The sequence below is a fragment of the Sarcophilus harrisii genome, chromosome 3, assembly GCF_902635505.1.
Source record: "Sarcophilus harrisii chromosome 3, mSarHar1.11, whole genome shotgun sequence".
Classification (NCBI taxonomy): domain Eukaryota; kingdom Metazoa; phylum Chordata; class Mammalia; order Dasyuromorphia; family Dasyuridae; genus Sarcophilus; species Sarcophilus harrisii.
This window is the reverse complement of record NC_045428.1, coordinates 220,179,041-220,203,480: the sequence shown is the minus strand read 5'-3', so window position 1 is coordinate 220,203,480 and position 24,440 is coordinate 220,179,041. Positions and strand designations below refer to the sequence as shown.

General features: G+C 39.6%; 1 protein-coding gene across 1 annotated transcript; it reads left to right on the top strand.

The window, feature by feature from the left end:
• The first annotated feature begins 1,384 nt into the window (after positions 1 to 1,384).
• CHST7 (carbohydrate sulfotransferase 7) lies at positions 1,385 to 24,217 on the top strand. Its single transcript, XM_031959082.1, has 2 exons — positions 1,385 to 3,680; positions 22,355 to 24,217. The coding sequence occupies exons 1-2, from the start codon at positions 2,197 to 2,199 to the stop codon at positions 22,356 to 22,358; spliced, it is 1,488 nt and encodes a 495-aa protein (XP_031814942.1). The 5' UTR covers positions 1,385 to 2,196; the 3' UTR covers positions 22,359 to 24,217.
• Positions 24,218 to 24,440: the final 223 nt, after the last annotated feature.

Below are 24,440 nucleotides of genomic sequence, written 5' to 3'. Positions count from 1 at the left end.
AAGCAGGATCAATGTGCACACCTCTGAATCCAGGGTGTTAGCCAGTCTCTGGGGCCAAGATAGTCTAAAAGCATCGTTGCCTCAAGTTGAGGATGAGAAATAAGTGAATTAGTCCAATGACTTGTTAAAGATCAAAAAGTGAATGCAAACTGGAACTGGAATCCATCTCGATGTTTGTCTGTCACACCAGGTTATTGCCACTCTCAAAAAAAGAAGAAAGAATTAAGAAAAAAAGAAAGAAAGAAAAGAAAGAAACTTAGAAGAAGTAAGGAGGAAGAGGAAGAAAGAAAAAAAAATCAAGTTTTACCAAACTATTCCCACCTTTTACTCCTCTGGGGGTGGTATACATTTCTAATTTCATCTATTGTTAACTAATGACCCCATTTGGGGTTTACTTGGCAAAGATACAGTCATTTTGATTTGTCATTTTCTTCTCCAGCTCCTTTTACTGATGAGGAAACTGAGGCAAGCAAGCCTAAGTGACTTGCTCAGGATCACACAGATTGTGTCTGAGGCCAGATTTGATTTCGGGGAAAATGAGTCTTCCTCACTCTCTTTGCTACCTAGCTGCCCACATTTCATTTAGGTAATGAATAAATCATTCAACTTTTCTGACTTTCAGGATCTTCACAAAAAAGATATCATTGACGCTAGAAAGGGCTTTATAAACTAGTTCCAAGTAACTGTAAACTATTGTCTTTAGTGGCAAAAGACTTACTCTTGTGTACTATTTAAAAATAGCTCCATTGTGTCGTAGAAATCGTACAGTATTTGGAATCAGAAAACCTGCATTCGAATCCTAGCTTCTTGCTACTTGCTTAGTACCTGTGTGACCACGGGCAAGTCATTCTGGGCCTATTTTCTTGTAAAATCAGAGCAGAAGTGGATAATTTCTACTAAAGTTCTTTCCAGTTCTGAATCCTATGATCCTATAATGGAATTTCCAAGCCTCGTAAACCGGGTAAAATACTCCCCTATCTTTCTGTCTTCTGCTTGTTCTTCTATTGGTTATTTCACTAGCATTTCATTTGGGGACCCATCTCACGGCTATCGATATTTCTGCAAATGTAACAATGTAGTCAGCTGTTTAAAAAAAAAAAATCAAGAAACAAAACCACCTCCACCAAAAAAACCCAACCCGAAGTCTACACTTACACAAAGCTCCAAAAGTAAGAGTTTTAAATGTAGATACGATGCCTATGAAGAAGACAGCTGTCTCTCTTTGGGCCTACAACTACCTTAATGAAAAGACTTTAGTTTTGAATCCTAGGGGAAGGGGCCGTTGTGAAGTGATGCACATTAACCAGAGGCAAGGAGGAGAGGGGAGGGATGGAAGGGTGCGGAAAAAGCATGAAAATGATTGGTCAGAAGTCCCGCCCAGGGAAAGTTTAGCAGCAGGCATTTGATGGGCCTATTATGCAGATCACCACCGCGGAATACCTCAAACTGGGAGCTCGGCTGAAGACCTAAAACACATGCTCCACCACCTGGTGTATTCTGAGGCTAGTGCTCAGAAATGGGTGGGGTTTGTGTATACACAACTCGACTTCCACATGACCGTTGGGTGTGGAAAAGTTAAATCTGGCTCCCAGAGCTCAGGCTGGCGATCCCACCCCAGAGCTGGCCCGCCCAGGTCCGCCTTAGTTAAAAAAAAATTGGGGGGGCCCCCCAGAGGGCACCCCTTCCACCCCAGAGGAGATGAAAGGATTGCGGGTCGAACATTTGTCAAGTTTCCCCCAGAGGCAGTGGGCGGAGTTCCAAGAAAGGGATGGGCGGAGAGAGAGGGCAGGAGGGGAGGGACGCCCGCTGCTAGCTAAACTCGCCTCCCTCTTCCAAGTTTCGCTATGTTCTTCCACTGCCTCCTTCGTCCCGCTCCTCTAAGTGAGGATGACCCGGCGGAGGGGAGCCTAAAGAAATGGCAAGAGGAGCAGAGCAGCCATCGAGGAGGTAAGAGAAAAGGGGAGACGCAGAAGAAAGGGGAGAAGCAGACAGGACCACTGGAAAGTAACGCCCTCGTCATCCTGCCTCTCCATCACACCCAGCCCTCCCTGCCTCTTCCTGGTTCTCGGGCAGCAACCAGCAGCCCCCGATTGGGATTCAGGGGGCAAAGGGAGGGGAAACTGGAAATAGTCTAAGGAGTCCTGGGGGCCGGGAGCGCGGGGTGGGGTGGGAAGGGGAGGGGCGGGAAGGACAGACATGAAGAGCCGGCGGCGGCGGCGCCGGCAGCATCGGAAGCTCCTGTTCTTGCTCGTTTTGTATACTCTGGTCCTGCTGCTGCTGCCCTACGTTCTGGACAGCCGCAAGGGCGGCGAGGAGGCGGGCGTCCCGCGCTGTCCCAGCCTCGCCAGCAGCCTGGGAGTGTGGAGCCTGGAGGCGGCGGCTGCCGGGGAGAAGGAGGAGACTAAAGCTTTGATCGGGACCGGAGGGGGAGCCTCGGAGAACCTCCAGAACGGGAGCGACTTTGCCCGACGGCCGCCGTCACTGCGCGAGAAGCAGCACATCTACCTGCACGCTACTTGGAGGACCGGCTCGTCCTTTCTCGGGGAGCTTTTCAATCAACACCCGGACGTGTTCTACCTGTACGAGCCCATGTGGCACCTGTGGCAGGCGCTCTACCCGGGCGACGCGGAGAGCCTGCAGGGTGCCCTGCGCGACATGCTCCGCTCGCTCTTTCGCTGCGACTTCTCCGTGTTGCGGCTGTACTCCCCGCCGGGAGACCCCGCCGCACCGGCCCCGGCTTCCGCCAATCTCACCACGGCCGCCCTCTTTGGCTGGAAGACCAACAAAGTGATCTGCTCGGCGCCCCTGTGCCCGGGCGCCCCTAAGCCCCGGGCCGAGGTGGGGCTCATCGACGGGGCCACCTGCGAACGCAGCTGCCCGCCCGTGTCGCTGCGGCAGCTGGAGGCCGAATGTCGGAAGTACCCGGTGGTGGTCATCAAAGACGTTCGCCTGCTGGACCTGGGAGTCTTGGTGCCGCTGCTGCGGGACCCGGGTCTCAACCTCAAGGTCATTCAGCTATTCCGCGACCCGCGCGCGGTGCATAATTCCCGCCTCAAGTCCAAGCAAGCTTTAGTGCGCGAGAGCATCCAGGTGCTGCGCACCCGGCAGAAGGCGGACCGCTTCCACCGCGTGCTCTTCGCCCAGGGCGTTGGGGCCCGGCCGGGGCCGTCCCTGTTCCGGGCTCAAGCCCCGGGACCCCGAGCGGACTACTTTCTCAGCGGGGCCCTGGAGGTGATCTGCGAGGCCTGGCTGCGGGACTTGCTCTTCGCCGGGAGCTCTCCCGCTTGGTTGCGCAGGAGGTACACTCGGCTGCGCTACGAGGACCTTGTTTTGGAGCCTCGCACCCAACTGGCTCGTCTGCTGCGCTTTGCGGGTTTGCCCGCTCTGCAGGCCCTGGAAGACTTTGCCCTCAATATGACTCGCGGCTCGGGCTATAATGCCGACCGACCCTTCCTCATTTCGGCCCGGGACGCTCGGGAAGCGGTGCACGCGTGGAGGGAGCGGCTGAGTCAGGAGCAGGTCCGCCAAGTGGAGACCTCCTGTGGTCAGGCTATGCGCCTGCTGGTCTACCCGCTCAGCGGAGAAGAAGTAGGCGGCGGCGGGGAAAATGTTGCGGAAGGGAAGCCTCCCGGGGAGAAGCTGCAGAAAGGAAGGGAAGACGCTTCCAAGCATCGCCCCAGGTAATAAAGTATCTTAAATGAAACCTTAAAATATCCCTTTTCCGTAGTACTCAAGGGCACTTGGGTTGAAGAAGAAAGATGTAGAGACTGGTGCTATCCCTTAATGTTCCCTCCTGGAAAACTAACATAGGGCATTGCCTCACTTTTGAGATGCTCCCTTTAAAAAAATCCTTTTACTTTATTTGTCGAGCTTTTTTTCCCTTCTCCCTTCAACCTCTCCCCCCATCTCACTGGAATAAAGAAAACAAAACAATCCTTGTAACAAATATGTGTAGTCAAGCAAAACAAATGAACGCCTTATCCATGTTTAAAAAAACAGATGTCATATTCTACATCTTAAATCCATCACACCTTGTTAGCTGGTAGCTTCCCTTTCCAATGACTTTTTACCCTCTGAAAATCTTAGTTTTCCAATGGGTCTCAGTTTCCTCAACTGTAAAAAAGGGAAAATGGGCTAGTTCTGATCTTTTTCATTCTAAATCCTGTAATTCCACTGTGAGAGCTTTAATTCACCAGAGAGGAAGTCGTTTGGAAGCTTTGTCAAAGTTTGTAAAAGAAAATCCTTTTTGAGAGAATCCTTTCTGTTTGTAAAGCTTACATGCCAGGTGAATCCTGCGGCCGTTTTCCGTCCTTTTCTTTATGTAAGTCCTTGTCTTTGTTATTGCTCTTAGGACCTGGTAACTAACCAACATGTGCTGGCAGGGAGTTTGGACTAAGGAGTCAGTTTCTTGTTCGAAAGGCTGATTTCAGACATTTCCCCTAATTGACAGTTCAGTTAGCTGGCCAGAGAATGCTTTCCCACATGTGTTGTAGAGTAGTGCAGAATACAGTATTGTAAAATTGAGCATAAGGATGAGGAAAACTAGTGGTGGGTGGAAGGAAATGACTTGTATTTCCATTCATTATTTTATATTATAATGGACCATACCCCTTGGGACAAGAGAGCAAGCAAGACTGAGCCTAGAAAATGGCAAACCAAAAAAGAGTGGGTCAGGATCTGTTACTGGCAACTGCTGTGATTTTTAAAGCCCCAAGGACTGATATTTTTCTAAACTCATCAGATGGTTTCCTCAGTCAGTTTCTTTAGGGATAGGGAAATCAACATTCTTTCCCAACTTCCTGGTTGATGAGAGGTCACACTTTTTTTTTTTTTTTAAACATCTCAACAACATCCTTTTGTCAGCTCTTTTGAAGAGAAAGTCAGCATGATGTCTTTCTAATCAATTTATATACTATAGGGGAACTTTAGTAGGCTTTTCTCCCCTTTCAGAACTCTCTCCCCACTGTTTTATTTAAAATTCAGTTAATATGCTCACATTTTTATTTTAATGTTTGCATTTTTGAGAGCAATGTAGTGCTGTCAGGATTCTGAATTCAAAATCTCATCTCTTCATGAAATATGCTTTTGGAATTTTGAATAAGTCACTTTACAGTGGGCCTCAGTTTCTTCAAATATATCATGGAGAGGTTGTACTAAAGGTACTTTCTAAGATATTTTCTAGTTCTAAATTTATTATCCTTTGAGGTCAAGGATTAGTATTGATGAGACAGGCCTTCTTGGAGTCAGCTTGAATTTATTAAACTTTTTCCCTTTTTTCAAGTAAGATGTTGAATGCAAAGAAAGGCAAACTAAGTATAAATATATGAAGAAAGGCAAAAAAAAATTTAATCCCTAATCTCAAGGAGTTTATAATCTAATGGAAGAACAACATGTTAATTTTATGTACAAACTAGATTATGGGTGTGACATAAACATTAAGGATGATCAGGAAAGGCTTCTTGTAGAAGGCAAGATTTCAGGTCAGACTTGAAGGAAGCTATATGCAAAGAAAGGCAAACTAAGTATAAATATATGAAGAAAGGCAAAAAAAAAAATTAATCCTTAATCTCAAGGAGTTTATAATCTAATGGAAGAACAACATGTTAATTTTATGTACAAACTAGATTATGGGTGTGACATAAATTGGAGGTTATTTAAAAGGGAAGGCACTAACATTAAGGATGATCAGGAAAGGCTTCTTGTAGAAGGCAAGATTTCAGGTCAGACTTGAAGGAAGCTAGGAAATGATGAGGAAGGGAAGGTGGCCCACGCTGGGGTGGGATGGCCAATGAAAATACTTCAAGTTGGTCGGTTAGACAATTTTAGAAAGCTGTAAAATTCTTTTGTGGGAATATTATTTCAGAACTGTGGTGATCATTCTCATTTACTTACTAAGGAGTTATTGCTCACTCTTTATCCACAGCTTTGATGACTGTAGTTCACTTTATTTGGGACCTCACAGTTTGCTCACTACAACCCTAATAACAGCTATCTTGTCCTATTGTTCCCACAGGAATTTTAAAGTAAATGACTTTTAAATGCAAATTTAAAATTAAACAATTTAAGACCCATCCTTTCAGTGCTTTAGATCCCCAAGTTTGTCTGTGAATTTCAGGAAAGGTACCTACCTGCATTTCCTCTCTTAGAGTTCCCTTTATAAATGAAAATACAGATTCAGTTCTTATTCTGTTTATTTATAACTGTAAATACAACTCAATGTTGTAGAATTGATATGGAGAGGAAAACTACAAACCTGCAATTTTGTTCTGCTATGTGATGGATAGTTAGAATATCTTTTTATCCAACTTGTATATACAGATTACCCAGTGAAAAGGATGTTATGGTTAAAATGTGATAAGCAATTCCTTTCTTTTGTCTGGATGACCTGACAACCAATTGACTAAGGAAATCACTGTAGTTTGAAGAAAATTAGTTCAGTTTCTCAAACCGGTGTCAAAGTACAGAACCTTCTTCCACATTTCCTTTTTTTTTTTTTTTTTTTTTTTTTTTTTTTAATCAGCCATTTTAAAGGATCCACCTTGCCTTTTCTGTGGTGCTTCTCCCTCAGAACCTCCTCCTCCCCCAAGCTCTTTTGGGCCCAGAACCTTTGATAAGATGGGGGTTTTTTGGTTCTCATTTATGATTTCATTGTTGTATGGAAATGCTGATAAGAAAACTCACCACAAATATGGTCAGCAGCTGTGCTGTACAGTTAAAGTTAAGAGATTTTCCTGGGGTCACACAGCTGGTTTTTAGAGCATTGGTTTTGGAGTCCGGATGTCTGGATTTAAAAAATCTCATCTCTGATATTTACTATTCAGACTCCCTTTCACCTGGAAAATAAGAGGATTGGACAAGGGTGGCTTCTGAAGTCCCTTCCATCTGTGCCATGCTGTTGAAGCCATGGGAATGGGTGAAGTTAGCATGAGGAAGAATGAAAAGACAAGAAGGAGAAGCATGCTTTAAGGTAGAGGGACGAGGAGGAATCAACAAAAGAGAAGTAGGAAGAGAGCCATGAGAATGTAGTGTCAGTAAATCCAAGGAAAATGACAAGATGAAGAATGAAACAGTAGTCATTTTCAATAAGTGCCTTCTGAGAGGTCAAGGAGGCTAGAAAAAGGCAAAGGAATGGGATCAGGAAGGCAATGAAGAAAGCCCAGGAGACAGGCTAACTCATCTGTATGATCTTGGGCAGATCACTAGGATGAGTCAGGAACCGCAATGGAATGAGTCAGGAACTGCAATGGAACACTGAAGGCTCTGTTTCATTAGCCACTGGCCTTCCCCAACACCTGTGGACACCCACAGATATAGACACATCTTTTCCATTGAGAAATCTCTATCAGTAGCCCAATAAAATCAGAGATGTCTACCTCAAGCTGACTGGTCCTATTTTTTTTTTTTCTTCTATTTTTAAAGCTCTCCCAAAAGACCATTTTACCCTTTCAGTAGAAAGATAAATCCTTGTCAGAATAATATTTCATTTTTAAAATTGATAGAATTTAGAGAATCCAGTCATACCTTTTAGGTATGCTAGCAGAGAGATCAGGAAATTAAATTCCCTTGAAGATGAAAAGTGCCTTTTATTAAAACAACCGTTAGCTCTTTCAACCCCAACAGAGTGTTTTGGGAATTTGACTCATTTCCTCATTAGACTGTAAGCTTGTTGAGGGAAGGAGCTACGTTTTCATTTTTGTTACTCCAGTGCCTAGTATTTCACTACACACAGGCATTTAATAAATGTTTGTTGATTTAAAGTCAAATTAGATTGAGACAATTAAAGTTCATATTCAAATACAGTTAGAATTCACATATAAGTGAATATATTATCATGTTTTTATTAATATAGTCTAATGAAATATAATTAATGAAACGAGTGAAAAAGAGTATTTACATAGTCATAGTACATGCATATTTGTGAACCTATTATATAGGATTTCTCATTCAGTACAATTCATTGTGCCTATATTAGTGAAACAATATTAGGATGTGAAAATTGGATATTTGGGAGAGAAAGAGAGATAGTGAGAAAGTGTGCCTTTATGCAAACATAAAAGGAATGGCTAAAAAAGTAATGACAATTTTTTACTTTGCCACACCAGAATAATCATATCTAATTATGCTGTATCCTTCTCTTTTGCAGTCCTGTGATATTTCCATTATTCACTGTATTTTTGGAAATTTTCTGTGGCACTAGCCTTTAGTGCCTATTGCTAGCACATTGTTTTGAGTGTTCTTAGGAGAAATGATTTTTTTTTTTTTTTTTTTTTTTTGCCTTTCAAAGCCTTAGTTTGATTGGTTTTAAAACCAAAACCAAAGTCATTTAGGCTCAAATTGGATGAATAAACTGGGTAATATTAATTTTGATTAAAAAAAAAGAGGTGGCATGAATAAGACTATTTTTTTCTTGTGTATAAGATCCATAAGTTGTCTCAAGGGACAAATATTCAAAAATATCTAGAGCAGTCACAGCATCCCTGAAACACAAATATTCAGCTTTCTAAGGCAAGGGTTTTGAAAAACTCACCCTCATTTGACAGCATAAGTTTGGGTATGTTTATTAAAATAGCCCCTCATTCATTACGTAGCTGTACCCCTTATATACATTATAAATTATATTGTAAATATACAGTTATATTTTACTATATTCAAGGTGACCTTGCCTGAACATTGCAATTTTGTTCTTTGCATTGACAAAAAGTTTTTGATTTTGAAAAAAGGTCCAATCCTAGTGACTGTGTTAATATCTTCTATCAAGACAAAATTGTAGTAGAGGCAAAGTACAATTGTGATACTTTTTTTTTATCAAAGCTTTTTATTTTTCAAAACAGGTTACAGTTCTTCAACATTAGTCCTTGCAAAACCCTGTGTTCCAATTCTCTCCCCCTTTCCCCATACCCTCCCCTAGATGGCAAGTAGTCCAATCTATCAACATGGTAGAAATATATGTTAAATCCAATATATATATAAACATATTTCTACAATTATCGTGCTGCACAAGAGAAAAAAGAGAAGCAAAACAAAATGCAAGCAAACAACAGAAAGAGTGAGAATGCTATGTTGTGGTCCACATTCTGTTCCCATGGTTCTCTCTCTGGGTATACATGGTTCTCTCCATCACTGAACAATTGGAACTGGTTTGAATCATCTCAGTGTTGAAGAGAGCCCCATCCATCAGAATTGATCATCGTATAATCTTCTTGTTACTGTGTACAATGATCTCTTGGTTCTGCCCATTTCATTTAGCATCAGTTCATATAAGTCTCTGAGATTAACTTTTAAAGCACCTAATCAACAATTGGTGCATCTCTCTTAATTTTGCTAGGCCATCAAGGAGTCTTTTACCTTTTAGCTATGTTATGTCTTAAGCAGCCTGATTTTTTTTCCCTCTGCTCCCTAAATTTCAGGGGCTATCTCCAGTCTTCCTGATTTATATCTTGCCATTGGACCCAGATGGCTCTGGAGAAGAGAGTGAGATTAGCAACTTTGCATAGCCCTGCCTCTCTTTTCCTTCTCCCTCCCTCTCTCCTTTTCTCCCTTCCTCCTTCCCTCTCTTTCTTTCTCCCTCCCTCTCTTTCTTCCTCCCTCCCTCCTTCCTTTTCTTTTTCCCTCCTTCCCTCTTTCTTCCTCCCTCTCTCCTTTCCTCTCTTCCTTCCTCCCTTCCTCCTTTCCTCTCTTCTTTCTTCCCTCCCTTCCCTCTCTTCCTTCCTCCCTCCCTTCTTCTCTTCCTTTCTCCTTCCCTCCCTCTTTCTTCCTCCCTTTCTCTCTTCCTTCCTCTCTTCTTCCTCCCTCCCTTCCTTTCTTCCTTCCTCTCTGCCGCCCTCCTTCCTTCTCTTCATTCCTCCCTCCTCCCCTTTTTTCTCCCTTCTTCCCTCCTTCTTTCTCTCTCTTTCTCCCTTACTCTTTCTCTCTCTTCCTTCTCCCTCTCTTCCTTCTTCCCTCCCTGCCTCCTTCTCTGATTCCCACTCTTCTTTCCTCCCTCCCTGCTTCCAACTCTTCCTCCCTTCTTCCCTCCCTCTTCCTTCTGTTATGCGACGGTCTCTTTGAATTGCCCTACCTCAGTTATTCTGCCCCAATCCCTAGTCTCTTTGAATTGCCCTACCTCAGTTATTCTGCCCCAATCCCTAGTCTATCATATCACCCTTCCCTCTTCATCATCAGAATATTTGATAAAGTTAAAAGGTCTTATATTTTAGAATATCAGAATGTCTCTCCCCATCCCAAGCTATCAGAATATCAGATACTGTTTTATCAGAGGCTTCTCCCCATTATGTCAAAGGTTCCTGCCACCCTATAAAGAATCTTTGTACCCCATATTCGATGCTGTATACTTGGAGACAAGAGTCCGATCCAGTCAATTAATTAACTCTAATAAATTAAATTATTATAACTCTAACCTCTATCTTGCCTCAATTTCGCCAGCATTACATTTCTTCCCTCCTGTTTCCCACTCTTTCTTCCTCCCTCCCTGCTTCCCACTCTTCCCTTCCTTCCTCCTTCCCTCCCCTTCTTCCTTCCCTCTTTCCTTCTCTTCCTTCCCTCTTTCCTAATCTTCCTTCCTCCTTTCCTCCTTCCTCCTTTTCCTCCATTCTCTTTGTCTCTTTTCTTCCTCTGTCCATATAAGAAATCATATCCTAACCTACAAGTGCTCTCCCCAGAGGAGATATTTTGGGGTTTATGGACTAGGTTTCTTTTTAAGGACCATGCCTTAAATCCAAATAATCTGCCTCTCATTTTGACCCATAGTGGGTCCCAGCCTAGACTTAGTCAATGTTTGGGCTCTGATAGTTCAGGGAATATAAATAGCAAGTGTTTCTGTGTTTTGGCCAGAAACCCTGAGAACTTTCCCCAATTAAAAAATTGATTTTTGGGGGGTTGGGTGGTAAAAGAGGCCATTCTTTGCCTCATTTCTTTACCTAACCCTAATCGCCTAATGCATATTGTTCAGACAAACAGACAGACCTTAAATTAAAAAGGATGTGCTCTCCCACTGCATTCTGGGCCATGTCTGGTCGTCTGGGTCTGTAAGTGATCCCTGGACCCCAATGTCTGCAGAAGAGAGAGTCAGGCTGGTAACTTTGCACAGCCCTTGCCTCATTTAAATCCAGTTCACATGCAAGTCATAACATCACCTTCCTGATGTCATGGTCTTCTTCAAGAACAAAGGGCAAACAATAAAAACAGTCCTTGTAAGGTCTGCAGGCTCCTGGCTTCTTCCCTCGTCTGGAGAGGAGCTGCTGATCATGTAAGCAAGAAGAGCCTGGGTTGGAATTAAACAACTTCTGTTTGGATAGAGAATTGTTATTTGGAAGGAACACAGAAGCAGGAGGACTTTTCAGGAGGTAAACAGGAAGAACCCTAATTGGCTAAAAATTGCTAAGCTCAGCAATGTTTCTTGAGAAAGGTTGTTAATGCCTTTTTCCTTCTCTGAAGGCCGGATGCCAACAGCTGTATCTGTTGTGCTTTGGAGCCTGTGGTGTTCAGGCTGAAGTAACTAGCCCCCTATTAAATGCTGAGACAGGAGCTCTTAGTTGACGGTGAGCATCTTAAAACTGGGGGATTAAGAATTATATAGAAAAGGTCTAACACATTGAATTAATTCTTTTTTACCCAGAAGTTAGCAAACAACAAATAAAACTGGGTATTTCCATATACATAGAAGAACAGAAAAAAGTGGATTAACATGTTGAATTTCAATGATAAATGTAGAGTTCTGGGATTCAATAGACTTTATTTTTTCAACAATGGGCAGCTTTGGTGTAGAATTGTATTCGGAGAATTATAATCACTGTGGTGGAGAAATATTTTTTCCTTGTTGATGCTGAGCTTCCTTCCCTGAACATTATGTTAATGAGACTTGGCCAGAGGAGCACTTCTCCAGCCTGGTGTGTCAGAACAAATGGCATAGTGCATTGTGATCTTGAGGATGGTGGTGGGAAGGCGTTTTGAGCCAGGCCAGTACAAACAAGCCTCATAACGGATCTGTACTCATGGGCCGGGCAGGGCTGCCCGGTGCCAGCACTTTGAGATTAACTATTGTTTAGACTGAGTTGTAGCTATCTAACTGGACATCTCACATACCCCAAAGCAGTTGCCTGTAATCCTGGGAAGTAAGCTGTGATACAGTCTGAAGTTTGAGGTATGCTTTTGGAATAAATATATGGTACTGTGACATTAAAAAAAAAAATAACATGGCCCTGATACAGAATGCTTACTTGAAATTTTCTAGGACTGCTGATCTTGAGGAATTGGAAAAGGTGAGAGATTAATCTGAGGATGCTCCTACCAATAACAAAGTATTAAATTTTAAATATGAATAAAAGTAGACTCTACCTCTACCAGCAATGGATAGCAGAGCAAAGTCAGGCATTCCAAGAAGGGGGTGGCCCTGTTGGAAAAGTATCAATGCAGAAACATATTTTCTGTGTTTTCTGGGCCCATTTTCCCTTACTTTAGTAGTTTAGCTGCAAGCACAGGAAAAATCCAGTCATTTGCTCTTCACCTAGGTGAATCCTATTAGGATTTGCCCACTATCAAAACAGAGATGCCCCTCAGCAGACTGAGGGAAGTTGGCATGAATGATAGACTATTCTGCTAGAGACAACCAATCTCTTTTCTGCTCTGATGACTTCATAGATTACTGGCTCTTTTTCCCCTCACACTGAGGGCAGTGTTAGAGAAAAAGGAAAAATTAAAATGCTTGAACTTGGCTATTTGTTAGTAGCCCTGGCTGTTTGGAAGTAGACTGGTGCAGGGGGAGGGAAATTGGTTTGGATGAGGTGATGATGGAGTTTAGATCCGGAAAGGACCTTTAGAGATAATGGAGTCCACTCCCTCATCCTGGTGAAGAAAAAGGAGCTGAGAAAGATTACATAATCAAACTCGGGAACATTGCCTACAGATGTTCTTCCCACTCTGTGGAACAGAAATATTTCTACTCAAGGTCTATAACTAATTAATCCTGAAACTTAATTGTCAGTCAGTCAATAAATACTTATTAAATGTCTACTCTGAGCCAAGTGCTAAATGTTGGGGATACAATGAGAATCAAAATTCAGGCCTTGTTCCAGGGAGCTTACTTGGAAATACATTAGGGAATTAATGGGGAGGACAATTTGCAAACACCTAGGATAAATAGTAAATAATTAATTAGGAGAGTGCTAGAATTAAGAGGAATCAGGAAAATGTTGTAGTAGTGTTATTTTGTCTGAAATTTGAAGGAAGTCAGGGAAGTCCTGGAATCAGAAGGGAGATGAGTGTCTTGTTCAAAGAACAGCAAGGAAGCCAATGTCACATAGGTTATGATGGTGGTGGGATATAAAGTGTAAGAAGATTGGGAAGGAGGTGGGGTGGGGCTGGTTTTAAAGGGCTTTGAATGCCAAATAGAGGGTTTTGTATTTGATCCAAGAGTTTACTAAGGGGATAATATGATCATACCTATCTTTTGGGAAGATCACTTAAAATTATTTTATTTTATTTTCAGGTCTGTACTTTCTCTCCTATATGTTCCACTCTCTCCCATACCTCTTTGAGAAAGCAAGAAAAAGTCAAGCAAAGCAAAAAGAATTTCTGCTTTGGTCATGTTCAAAAAAAATTTGTCTCTGTTTCTCTCTTCTTCCCTCTTTATACCAGTTCAGATTAGGGAGTGAAGTTCAAGTGTTGCTTAAATAATTTTAAGTTCCTTTTAAAAACTTCCTTCATCACTTCCATGAATTCTTCTTGAACTTTTGCCAAATGATATAATTTTTTTAAGGCTTTGCTTGTAGATATTTTGGAGTCATTCTCTTCTGAGTTTGTATCTTGAGCATCTCTTACCATCATATCACTTTATGTTATGCTTCTTTATTGTTTGCTTATTCTTTCAGATTTTCTGACTTTGAACTTTATATTATGACCAGGTTTTATGCATTTGTGAGGAAGGGGGCTGAGTTTCTGTCCTCTTCAGTTTTTTTGCCAACCCCCTCCTTTTTTTGGCAGGGGAACAACAAAGGTTGGGATTATTTCGGAATCACAGAGACAGCTTAGACTGGAGAATTGAAAACTTTGAGTGCTTCCCAACTGGGCTGATCCAGGGTACAATCAGTTCTTATCTGCGCTTTGCAGGCTTCTCGGCTATGTCTGAAGATGAACAAAACATCTTGGGTTTTTTCCCTGGTTGAACATTCCGGGAGATGGCTGCTGGATTCAGCCCCTTTCCACCAGCTGGAAAGCTTTGCTGGCTCATAGAACTGCACTTTCTTATTTGACCTGGGGTTCCTTTCCTGGTCATTTCACTGCAGGCTTCAAACTGTGCTAGAGGTTGACTGGGGGTCAACCCCAGTTGGGGGTTGACTGAGGCTGAGACCCCATTCTGCTCCTGGGGTCAAACCAACCCAGCTTCTATTTGTTTCTGAATTATTCCTTATCATACACAGTTTAGGACCTGTTGCCTCTCCTCACTGTGGAATATTGTCTGACTTGGATCCTGTTCCTACACCCTATACAAGGTCAAGATCTTCATGCCATGGGGTACAGCCTTGGTCCTCTTTAGTTCCACTTCTCTGAAATGCTCCCAGAGTGTATTCTGAACAGACAGTATCCCCCAGTCCACTAACTTCTGTCTTCCTATGCTGACCTGGGCTAGAAAAGTTACTGGGATCATATTATTGGATTTCTCCAGGGAGGAACCCATCTGGTGCACTTTCTAGACCTTTATAAAGGAGTTATATTGGAGAAGTTAAACTTATTCCCGTTATGGGGCCATTGGGGCTCTACCTTCAGGGAACTGAGGTCATAAGTGGCAAAATGGATCTGCATTGCTAGCAGGAGATACCTCCTATAAGGACCTCTTTCCTCCCTCCGCAAAAAAAGGAAAAGAAAGAACAATAGCTCCAGTAGATATAGTGGAGTTGTTTTGTTAATGGAGATGATGAAGTCTGTAAGGATTTTGACATGAGTCCAAAATGTCAGTCATAAAACAGAGTATAAATGTGTTTTTAAGTATAAAAGTATCTGGCTTACTTAAATGATGTGGACTTAAAAAAGAGATGTGATTAAGTTTTCTTGGAGAGAACATTGACCTGGAGGTAGAAATGGAATCGATTGTTTGCTCTCATTTCATATGAGGTGGGGAGGATGGAGGAGGAAGGCAATCAAGTAGTTCCTTAAAAAAAAAAGTTTGGGGACTTTGTAGTTAAATAGTCAGTTGCAATTAAATATTATTAGGATTATTATTCATTCACATTAAATTGGTTTCCTTATATAAGTACCTATGTATAAGGCTATGTTGAAATAATATTTTTAAATAGGAAAAGTTCTAGGCTATTAAGACTATACTTTATCTAGTTCCAAATCTATGTGGCATCAGTTTTATACAACTATCCATACAAGTGCACTTGGATTAAAAACAGTTAATAATAATAAGTAGCATTTATACAGGACTTTAAAGCTTGCAAAACAGCTTACAAATATTATCTTATTTGATCTTTATAACAATTCTTGGAGGTAGGTGCTGTATCATCCTCGTGAGGAGACGTGGGTTGAGAAGTTAAATGATTTGCCCAAGCACATACAGATAGAACTTAGATCTTTCTGCTTTCAGGATCATTTACTGCTTTTCATCATCTAGCTTTTATTTAATTTTTTTTAGTGCCTTAGTGGATCCATGATTTTAGTTAGTAAATATTCCCCTCTCTCCTCCCACATTGCACTTCCCAGTTTTTCCTTTGAAATTCCTTTTCATATTTTTGCATAAATCTCCCATAGAGATACTGCTTAATGTGCGATAAAATTTCATTAAAAAAATAGAATGTTGACTCCTTAGGACTCTCCTGCCCCAAATCTTTTTTATTTATTCCCAGTGGCTAATAGTATTTGCTAGGAAAATAGGCAATCAATAAATACTTACTGAATTGAATTAGTATTGTGAGGTTACCTCAGAAGCACTGGGACAGCTGACCTTTTTAGTCCTCATTTCCCCAGGGTGGGTACTATTATTTTATTTTAATTTGTTTCCCCCCCCCCCCCAAGCAGTTGGTGTTAAGTGACTTGCCCAGGGTCACACAGCTAGGCAGTGTTAAGTGTCTGAGGTCAGATTTGAACTCAGGTATTCTTCACTAAAGGGCTGGTGCTCTATCCACTGCCTCATCTAGCTGCCTCTGATCAGTACTTTGAAAGAGGTATTTAAACATGCTTATTGAACTTTTCACTGAGGTGGTGTTAGGTAGATCTGACATGTTAATCCAATTTGGTGTTGGAATGCAATGAAAAGCCAATGAACAATTAAAGAATATGGTGACGCGTAATTTCTATAGAGGCCTTCTCTTACTTTCTTGCATCTCCTGGTCTAGTCAGCGTGGCAGAACATGATGATTCTTGTGATCTTCAGACATATCCAAGTTGGAGGAGTCCTGACTCCACATGGGTAGCACTTAATTTTTTAGAAAATTTCTTTTCAATTACATGTAGAAAAATTTTTAACATTTAAAAAATTTTTTGAGATCCAAAACCTCTCTTCCTCCCATCCCATCCCCTCCCCTCCTTCAGAAGGCAAACAATTTGATACAGATTATGTGCAGTCATGCAAAATACTTCCATATTAATTGTTGAAAAAGAAAATATAAGCCTCCTCCCCCAAAAAAGAAACAAGAAAAATAAAAAAAAATATGCTACAATCTGCATTCGGGCTCCATTATTTCTTTCTCTAGAGGAGGGTAACATTTTTCATTTTGAGTCTGTGGAATGATATTGTATCATTGTTTTGCTGAGAATAGTTAAATCATTCACAGTTGATCATTGTATAATATTGTTACAATGCATAATGATTTCCTGGTTCTGCTCACTTCACTTTGCATCAGTTCATGTAAGTCTAAGTTTTACTGAAATCCTATTTGTCATTTCTTATAAGCACAATAGTATTCCATCACAACAGTGTACTGTAATTTGTTCAGCCATTCCCCAATTGATGGGCAAGCCCTTGATTTCTAATTCTTTGCCACCACAAAAAGAACTATTATAAGTATTTTTGTATACAAGACTTTTCCTTTTCCTTTTTTTTTTTTTTAAATCTTTTTGAGATACACACTTGATAGTATTTCTGGGTCAATGAGTATGCACAGTCTTATAGTCCTTTGGACATAGATCTAAGTTGTTCTCCAGAATGGCTGGGTCATTAAACAACTCCAACAGTGACCCAATGTATGTATGGAACATTTAATGCCCTTATGAGACCATCAAGCTGCCCAAAGGGAGACAGAAATCAATCAGGTCCCAAGGACAGGGTTTGTTTTGTTTTGTCTTTTAGGGGAAAATAATTTCAGTTACAGGAAAATAGGGAACCCAGTGAAGCTAATCAGTTCTCCCCCTGCCCAATCAATAATTATGGTCAAGGCAAATCAATACATTTGCCTGTTAGAAAAAAAGCATGTTTCATTATGCACCTAATAGTCCACATCTCTCTGCCATGAAGCAGGAGACCCTTCCCTCCCCTGAGAAGGTGCTACCACATCCTTTTTCCTTGGCTGAATTAGAGCAAAGTAAACCTCCTTTTATTAACTGTTCAATGACTTAAAAGTACCTCATTTCATCTCAAAAATCAAATCTGAATTAACATGTTACTAGGATTAGACCTACCCCTTAATACCACCAAAGTGTTCAACAAGCATATTTAAATACCTTTAAAAAAAAAAAAAAGTGGGCAGATCAGAGGAAAAACAAGGACTAAAGGATTGGCAGTCCCAGTGCTTCAGAGATAACCCCACAATATTAATTCAGTTCAATAATTTATATTAATTCTTATAAAGTCTTGCTTGGTCACTGCACTTAGGGTGCTTAAGTTTTTCCAAGTTCTTTTTATATTATTATAGTTATTGTGTAAATACTTCTGAATCTACTTATTTTATACTGTATCAGTTCATTCATATCTTACCAAGTTGTTTGAATCCTTTATATTTATAATTTCTTATTATGGAATAACATTCCATTATACTTAGGAGCCACAGTTTGTTCAAACATTTCTCAGTTGCTGGGCACTCACTTTATTTTTAGTTCTTTGCTACAACTAGATGCAAAACTACAAGCTTTTTTTTTTTTTTTTTTTTTTTAGTAGGTGGATTAATTCCCTTTGTCTTTATATATATATATATATATATATATATATATATATATATATATATATTATGAAATACATGCCTAGTATAGTGGTATTGCTTGATCAAAGGATCAGTACAACTTAGTGAATTTTTGAATATAGTTTCAAATTACTTTTTAGAATAATTACATGAAGTCACTACTCTAGTAACAGTACATAAATAGGCCTCTTTTAACTCCTCCAAACATTGCCATGGAACTTAAGATTTGCTTTAGTTTTGCATTTCTCTTATTGTTAATGATATAGAACATTCTTTCACATAGTTATTGATAGCTTGAATGTCTTCATTTGTCAACTGCTTATTTATATCCTTTGACCACTTATCTATTATCACACACTTATTTCCTTATATATCTTGAATGGAAAACTTTTTAATTTTTTTGCTGAGGCAATCAATTGGGGGTTAAGTGACTTGCCCAGGGTCACGCAGCTAGAAAGTGTTGTGTCTGAGGCCAGTTTTGAACTCAGGTCCTCCTGACATCAGGGCTGGTGCTCTATCCACTGCGCTATATACCTGCCCCAGGGAAACTTTGTTAAAGAGAAATTTGATGCAATGATTTTTTTTTTCCAATTAATCTTTTCCATTCTAATCTAACTATTGCTTTTACCAAAGGCCATCGTTGAAGTCATGGAGATGATCACAGACAAAAATCACAAATGTTTGAATTACTGAAGGAGAAGCAGGAAGGGTCAATGATTATAGTCATTTACTAAGTTGTCTCAGGTTTACAAGAACACCATGTACACTAGTATTCTTCCAAGTTGACTTCCAAAAAGAGGAATGACTTTGTACTATTATGAGGTATTATATCCAGTTTTGCTTTATTCAAGATGAAAATGGGAAGAAAACAAATCTTTTTAAAAACACTTTGTGTTCCTATGTACTTTGAAGTAAGACTCTAGAAAATACACTTATTTGAGCTAGAAATCCTTAGGTCTGACCTTAGAAATCATCTAGTCTGACCTCCTGACTTATTGAGGAAACTGAGGCTTGGAAAAGTAGTATTAGACTCCTTGTGTTGAAAATAGTAGAGCCAGGATTTGAACTGAAATAGCTTTTATATTTGGAACTTATAATTTGAGATAATGAACTAAAACCAAGGTCTGCCTAATTTAGACCACTCTCTAATTTTCTCAGCAATCTTATTGAATAGAGCCCTCTTCCTACTAGTTTGAAGCTTTGGGTTTATTCCTTTACTTGCTTTACTGATTATCTTTTTTTATTAATCAATACAAAATAGTTTTAAGGGCCACCAAGCTGCCTATTCAGAAGGGAGTGTGAACTGGTGAAGTTGAAAACAGTCAAGGTTTCTGTGCTGATCAGCAGTGGAATTGGGTCCAAACAATGGGTGTAACCATTATATATCTGGCCTGGGGAAGACAGGGAGATCTAATCTTTCCACCAAACAGCCACCATTCAAAAGAAGATGTGTAATTGTGCACACCAAAACACTGACTGTGTAAAGGCTTATATTTGAAAATGTTTCTCATTTTTCATCCTTTGTCCATCATTTCTCTGCTAATGGGTTATTCTGCTATTTTACTGAAACTATTGTAAACTCAGAATTGATGATCTGGGATTTTCTAAGTAAACCCTCATATAGTCTGCAAATAGGTCTAATTTGTTATCATTTGCTGATTTCATATTTCTCTCTCTGGTTTTGTTGCTGGAGTTATCATTTTAAGAATAAGGGTAGAAAGTATATTATTGCTGTGCTCCTTTATTCTTATGAGGCAAGCTCCAGAATTTCACAGTTGCAAATATAGCCAGAGCATGGTTTTACATTTATAGTGAGATGTAAATGACTTTTGAATTTACTTTGATAATTTTAAAATGATTCTTTTTAAACCAAGGGAAGAGAAACACTGACACACTTTGGTGATATCTACATAAACTTACAGTGAAATATTTTTCAGCTGAGGATATCAGTGTCTCTGTGGACCAGAGTTATAATATAACGGATGTATTTGTAGAACTTTGATACTAATGATGAAAATTTGAGTCAAAAAAAAAAAAAGGAAACAAGTTTTGTATTTGAAAGAGGGAAGTTAGTTTGTGAATTATTTATTCTTGTGTTAATGTAATGACATAGAACACAAATGTCACATTAAAAAAAAACTCAAAACTCTTTTTATACATGTTCTGAAAACATTACAATATACAGAAACCCTGATAAGACCTGAAATTCATTGCACTAAGACAGTTTTTCATTCTTTTATCATACCAAATATCTTTAAATATCATTGACTTATAAGAGAAATAAAACCTGCATTTTGCTCAGGGGGTAAAAGTCTGGGCTAGTAGAAGAAAAATATTTTTACCATGGAGTATATAGCAGCTTAATTTTTAATTTTAACACTTCATTGTCAAACTTAACAAGAAACTAATGTGGTGAATGATAACCTAATATTTAGAACTTCAATGTCATTATCTTCATTTTAAATCATAAAGACTTCAGAGGTCAGTCTTCTGGAGTCTCCGGGGCCTTAAATTCAGGCATGAGCAGAAAGCTGTGATTACTCTTATTGGTAACCCGAAGATGACTGAAAGATGAAACCTCTAGCCTCTGAAACATCAGTGTGGCAATCTCACTAGGAAATGATGGATACCTCTTCAAATTTAAAGATAGCCTTGATCCAGTAATTAGCCTAACTACTGCTCTGGAATAAAGAGAGGCCAAAAAGCTGTATCTTTCAGGGAATGAGAATAAGGAGAGGGACAAGACATGTGATTTTATGGGGATAAAGAACTTAAAGGAGAGAAACTTCTGCAACCCATGCAAATCAGCAAAAGTTCTGTAAGTTCTGAGATTAAATACTATGCCCAGGGTGGTAGTATGTTTCAGAGGTGGGCCTTGAACCCAACTCTTTTTGGCTTTGTGACTAGCCTTCTTTCCAATAAGCCACATTACTGCTCATAAAATTTTTAAGAAGGATAAAAAGCCTGATGCTTGCAGTGAATCCAAGATATGGGGGGAGGAAACTAAGGTTTTTTCAAAGCAAAGATAAATGTTAATCTAAAATATCCACATCCCATTCCCTCCCTCCCTCCCTTCTCTAACCAACTTATTGTCAAGGGTTTGATGAATCTATTTACACTTATTAGAATGAATAAGATATTTAAGAAGTAGCCATTGTTTTGTTACAAATATCATATCTGACCAGTCTTTTTTTTAAGTGCTTTAAAAAACAAAACACAAAGCTGCCTGCTGGCATATATCTTCAAGTACAGATCACCAGATTGACCATTTAGAGTAAATAACCCTGAAGTATATAACAAAGCTTGTTTTTCAAGTTTTAACACAAATCTAATGTATACTTTCTATGTAGAGATCTACTGACCAAATAAATCTGCATTTATTAAGTAAACTACCCTTTCATTTTGTAAACTGCCACTAGAGAAAACCTTCCAAGGCTACAATCTCAATTCCCTGATTTGTGTGTGTGTGTGTGTGTGTGTGTGTGTGTGTGTGTGTGTGTGTATCACTGTTGTACATTTCCACTTGTTCTATATAGGTCCTTGTTGTCTGGGGCTTGAAAGAAAGTATTTCACAGATGGCCAGTTTCACTAATGTTAGAACCAGTGTCAGAGTTGGTACACATTCATCATCCACTAAGAGTTTGTAATGTAAGAAACAGGAAGACATCACAAATGGATATTCTTTTGTACTAATATGAAAACAGTTTTTTGAAGTGCCAACAAAAAATGACAGGAAACTTGAATAGAGCCTTAATTATTACTGTGATACAATTGTGTTTTTTTTTTTTTAAGAGTTATAAAAAAGGATTTACTTCCCACCAATGGACACATAGGCTTATAAAGATGGTTAAGTAGTAGGCATCTAAATTTAAATTCCACTATAGAATCCAAAGAGCATGCAAACCATCAAACCAGTCCTTCTCAGATGTAGATAGTAGCAGCACAGCAATGCTGACTGAGGCTTTCAATAATTTTTTTCCTCTTCCTTTTCCCACAACTTGGAAACACAGCTTCTCAGGCTCTGTTTTCTCACATTTTCACAAAATGAAAACAATTATTTATTTTTCCAGAATAGATTTTTAGCATCCAATTTGAGTATTGTATAAATTGAGTTAAAATATTCCAAAGCTAAATAGGTTTGCACAGGTCTTTCATGGAAGAGACCTCACATTGACATTTCTACATGTTTTCTATATTCTTTCCCTCTCTCAATTTTCTCCTTTTTCCCCTTTCCCCGTTCCCCCCAGGTAAACTGCAACATTGAAGTGTACAGTCCAGAAGAATGAAGAATCAACTGCCAATAGGATTACTTTGCACGGTTTGGGTATTGAGACTTCACTTGACACTAACTGCTGAACAATTCTGCATAGCAGAAAAAATAGCGAGCAGTTAACACAACGGACACTTCTGCAAAGACTACATTTCCAATAAGGAAGTGACATAGTGCAATATGGATACAGTGGCCCTCCAATATGGAGGGCTTTATTTTCCAGCTGAATCTGCCAGTGGTGATCGCTGCCCTTTGAATGACATTCCCAGTGATGAAGAGGAGACTTGTTTTTTTTAATGATTTCAGAATTAATGATGTTTATATCACAACTTGGACAAAAATATTGATCTGAAAACCATGGCGAGCGTGGTCTTGCCCTATGTTCATTCTGTAACTTAAAGAAAACTTCTTGTTTTAAGGTCTGAATGGGATCGTTTTAAAAAAAAAAAAAGCTTCTTTTAACTCTTCTTTACTTTCCATTCTCTAGGCCTATCAAGAACTCATGAATTATAATAATTTTCACTCTCAAGCTCATATTTATAAGAATTAGCAATACTACTAAATAATAAGTTCAGAAAGCAGCCATGAAGACTCTAGGTTGATGACATCAGGCAAAAGTGAGTACTGCCCCATACACACAGCACCAGATGGAAGCTAAGAAAGGATTTAAAGAAACCTTGGGATTCCTGGCTTAATTGGAGGCAAAGCTAAAATGCCCCAACCCAAATCCATGACACCTGCCTGAGGCTCACCACTCTTAATTGTACCACTTGTTGGTTGAAGGTGGGTGGCTACAAGACCACAAATGTGCCATTGGTGCTTTAGGTTAAAAAGCAGGAGAAGAGAAATCACAGGCAGAGAGGTCAGGTTTACAGTATTTCCTTTGACACTAAGGCACAACCAGGCACATTAAAAAAGGATTTTTATTTCTAATGTTGCCCTGATTTTTGCACTCTTAAAAAAAAAAAAAAACACAACAATAACCAACTGCTCCAACCCCCGACAAGCTCTTAAGTAAAACTGAAAGAGTCCAGCTTCAAACTTCAAAGAATATATTTTCCATCTTTCCTTATAAGTTAAAGCAGTTGGTATGTAACCTTTAGCAACATATCATCAATCCTAGTAACAGATGATGCTTTTGGGCTTTTTTTTTTTTTAAGCTTCTAAAGCAAGAAGGAAGAAAGAGATAAGGGGAAATATGGTGGGAAATCATTTTGTGGGACTTTGGAGAAGTCAGTCTAAGCATGAGGAACGGGAAATGTTCATTAAACCATGCAGAAAGGGCTAGACTCTGAGGTGCCTAATTGCAGGCCTTCCTGCTGAGCTGTGTAGGAGGCCTGAGAGTCATGTTCTTCAGAACACTGAAGCAATTGCTCTTGGTACAACATAATATACTGTTAAAGGGTTATTAAGTTTTGTTGTTGTTGGAGGCTAAAATTATCCCATTTTATGGTTTATGAAACTACTTCTTGAAAAAAAAAACTACTTGGTCATTGTAGGGAATTATGGTTCTTGCTATTTCATCTGAAAGAGGCTGTAGATTTTTGGTTACCTCCCCACTGAATCATTTCTTAAATATGGTGAAATTTCCAACAATGTAAAAATGGGAGTTGGGCTGCAAAACAGGTTCCTTCCCCTTCCTTTAACTTTGTAAGGACATATAGCCTCATTTTGAACAGAACTCCAGTGTCAAAATTTAAATTCAGCAGAAATGATACAACAAAATGAAAACAAATTCCTCTTTTCTTCCAAAGCATATAACTGTAGAAGTCAACCCAACAAGCTATATATGTAACAACTGCCACAGAATAAAACTTGAATCTTTAATATTTTTAAAATGGAAAAAAAAAAAAAAAGGCTTTGTACAACTGACATGGGATTTTCCTCCTTCCTCTTTACAGTCTCTGAGAATTGAATAAACTATTTATTTACTTTAAGATTTTCAACCACCGCTGGAAGTCCTAAAGGGAATACTGACAGTTTTCAAAGGCTGCAGTATTCCAATTGATTGTTCAAGACAAACTCTTGCTTTTAATGCCAAAAATGGGTTTTTCTGTATTTTG

Coding starts and splice junctions, on each gene's coding strand:
- CHST7 (XM_031959082.1), top strand. CDS start 2,197: ATGAAGAGCCGGCGGCGGCGGCGCCGGCAGCATCGGAAGCTCCTGTTC.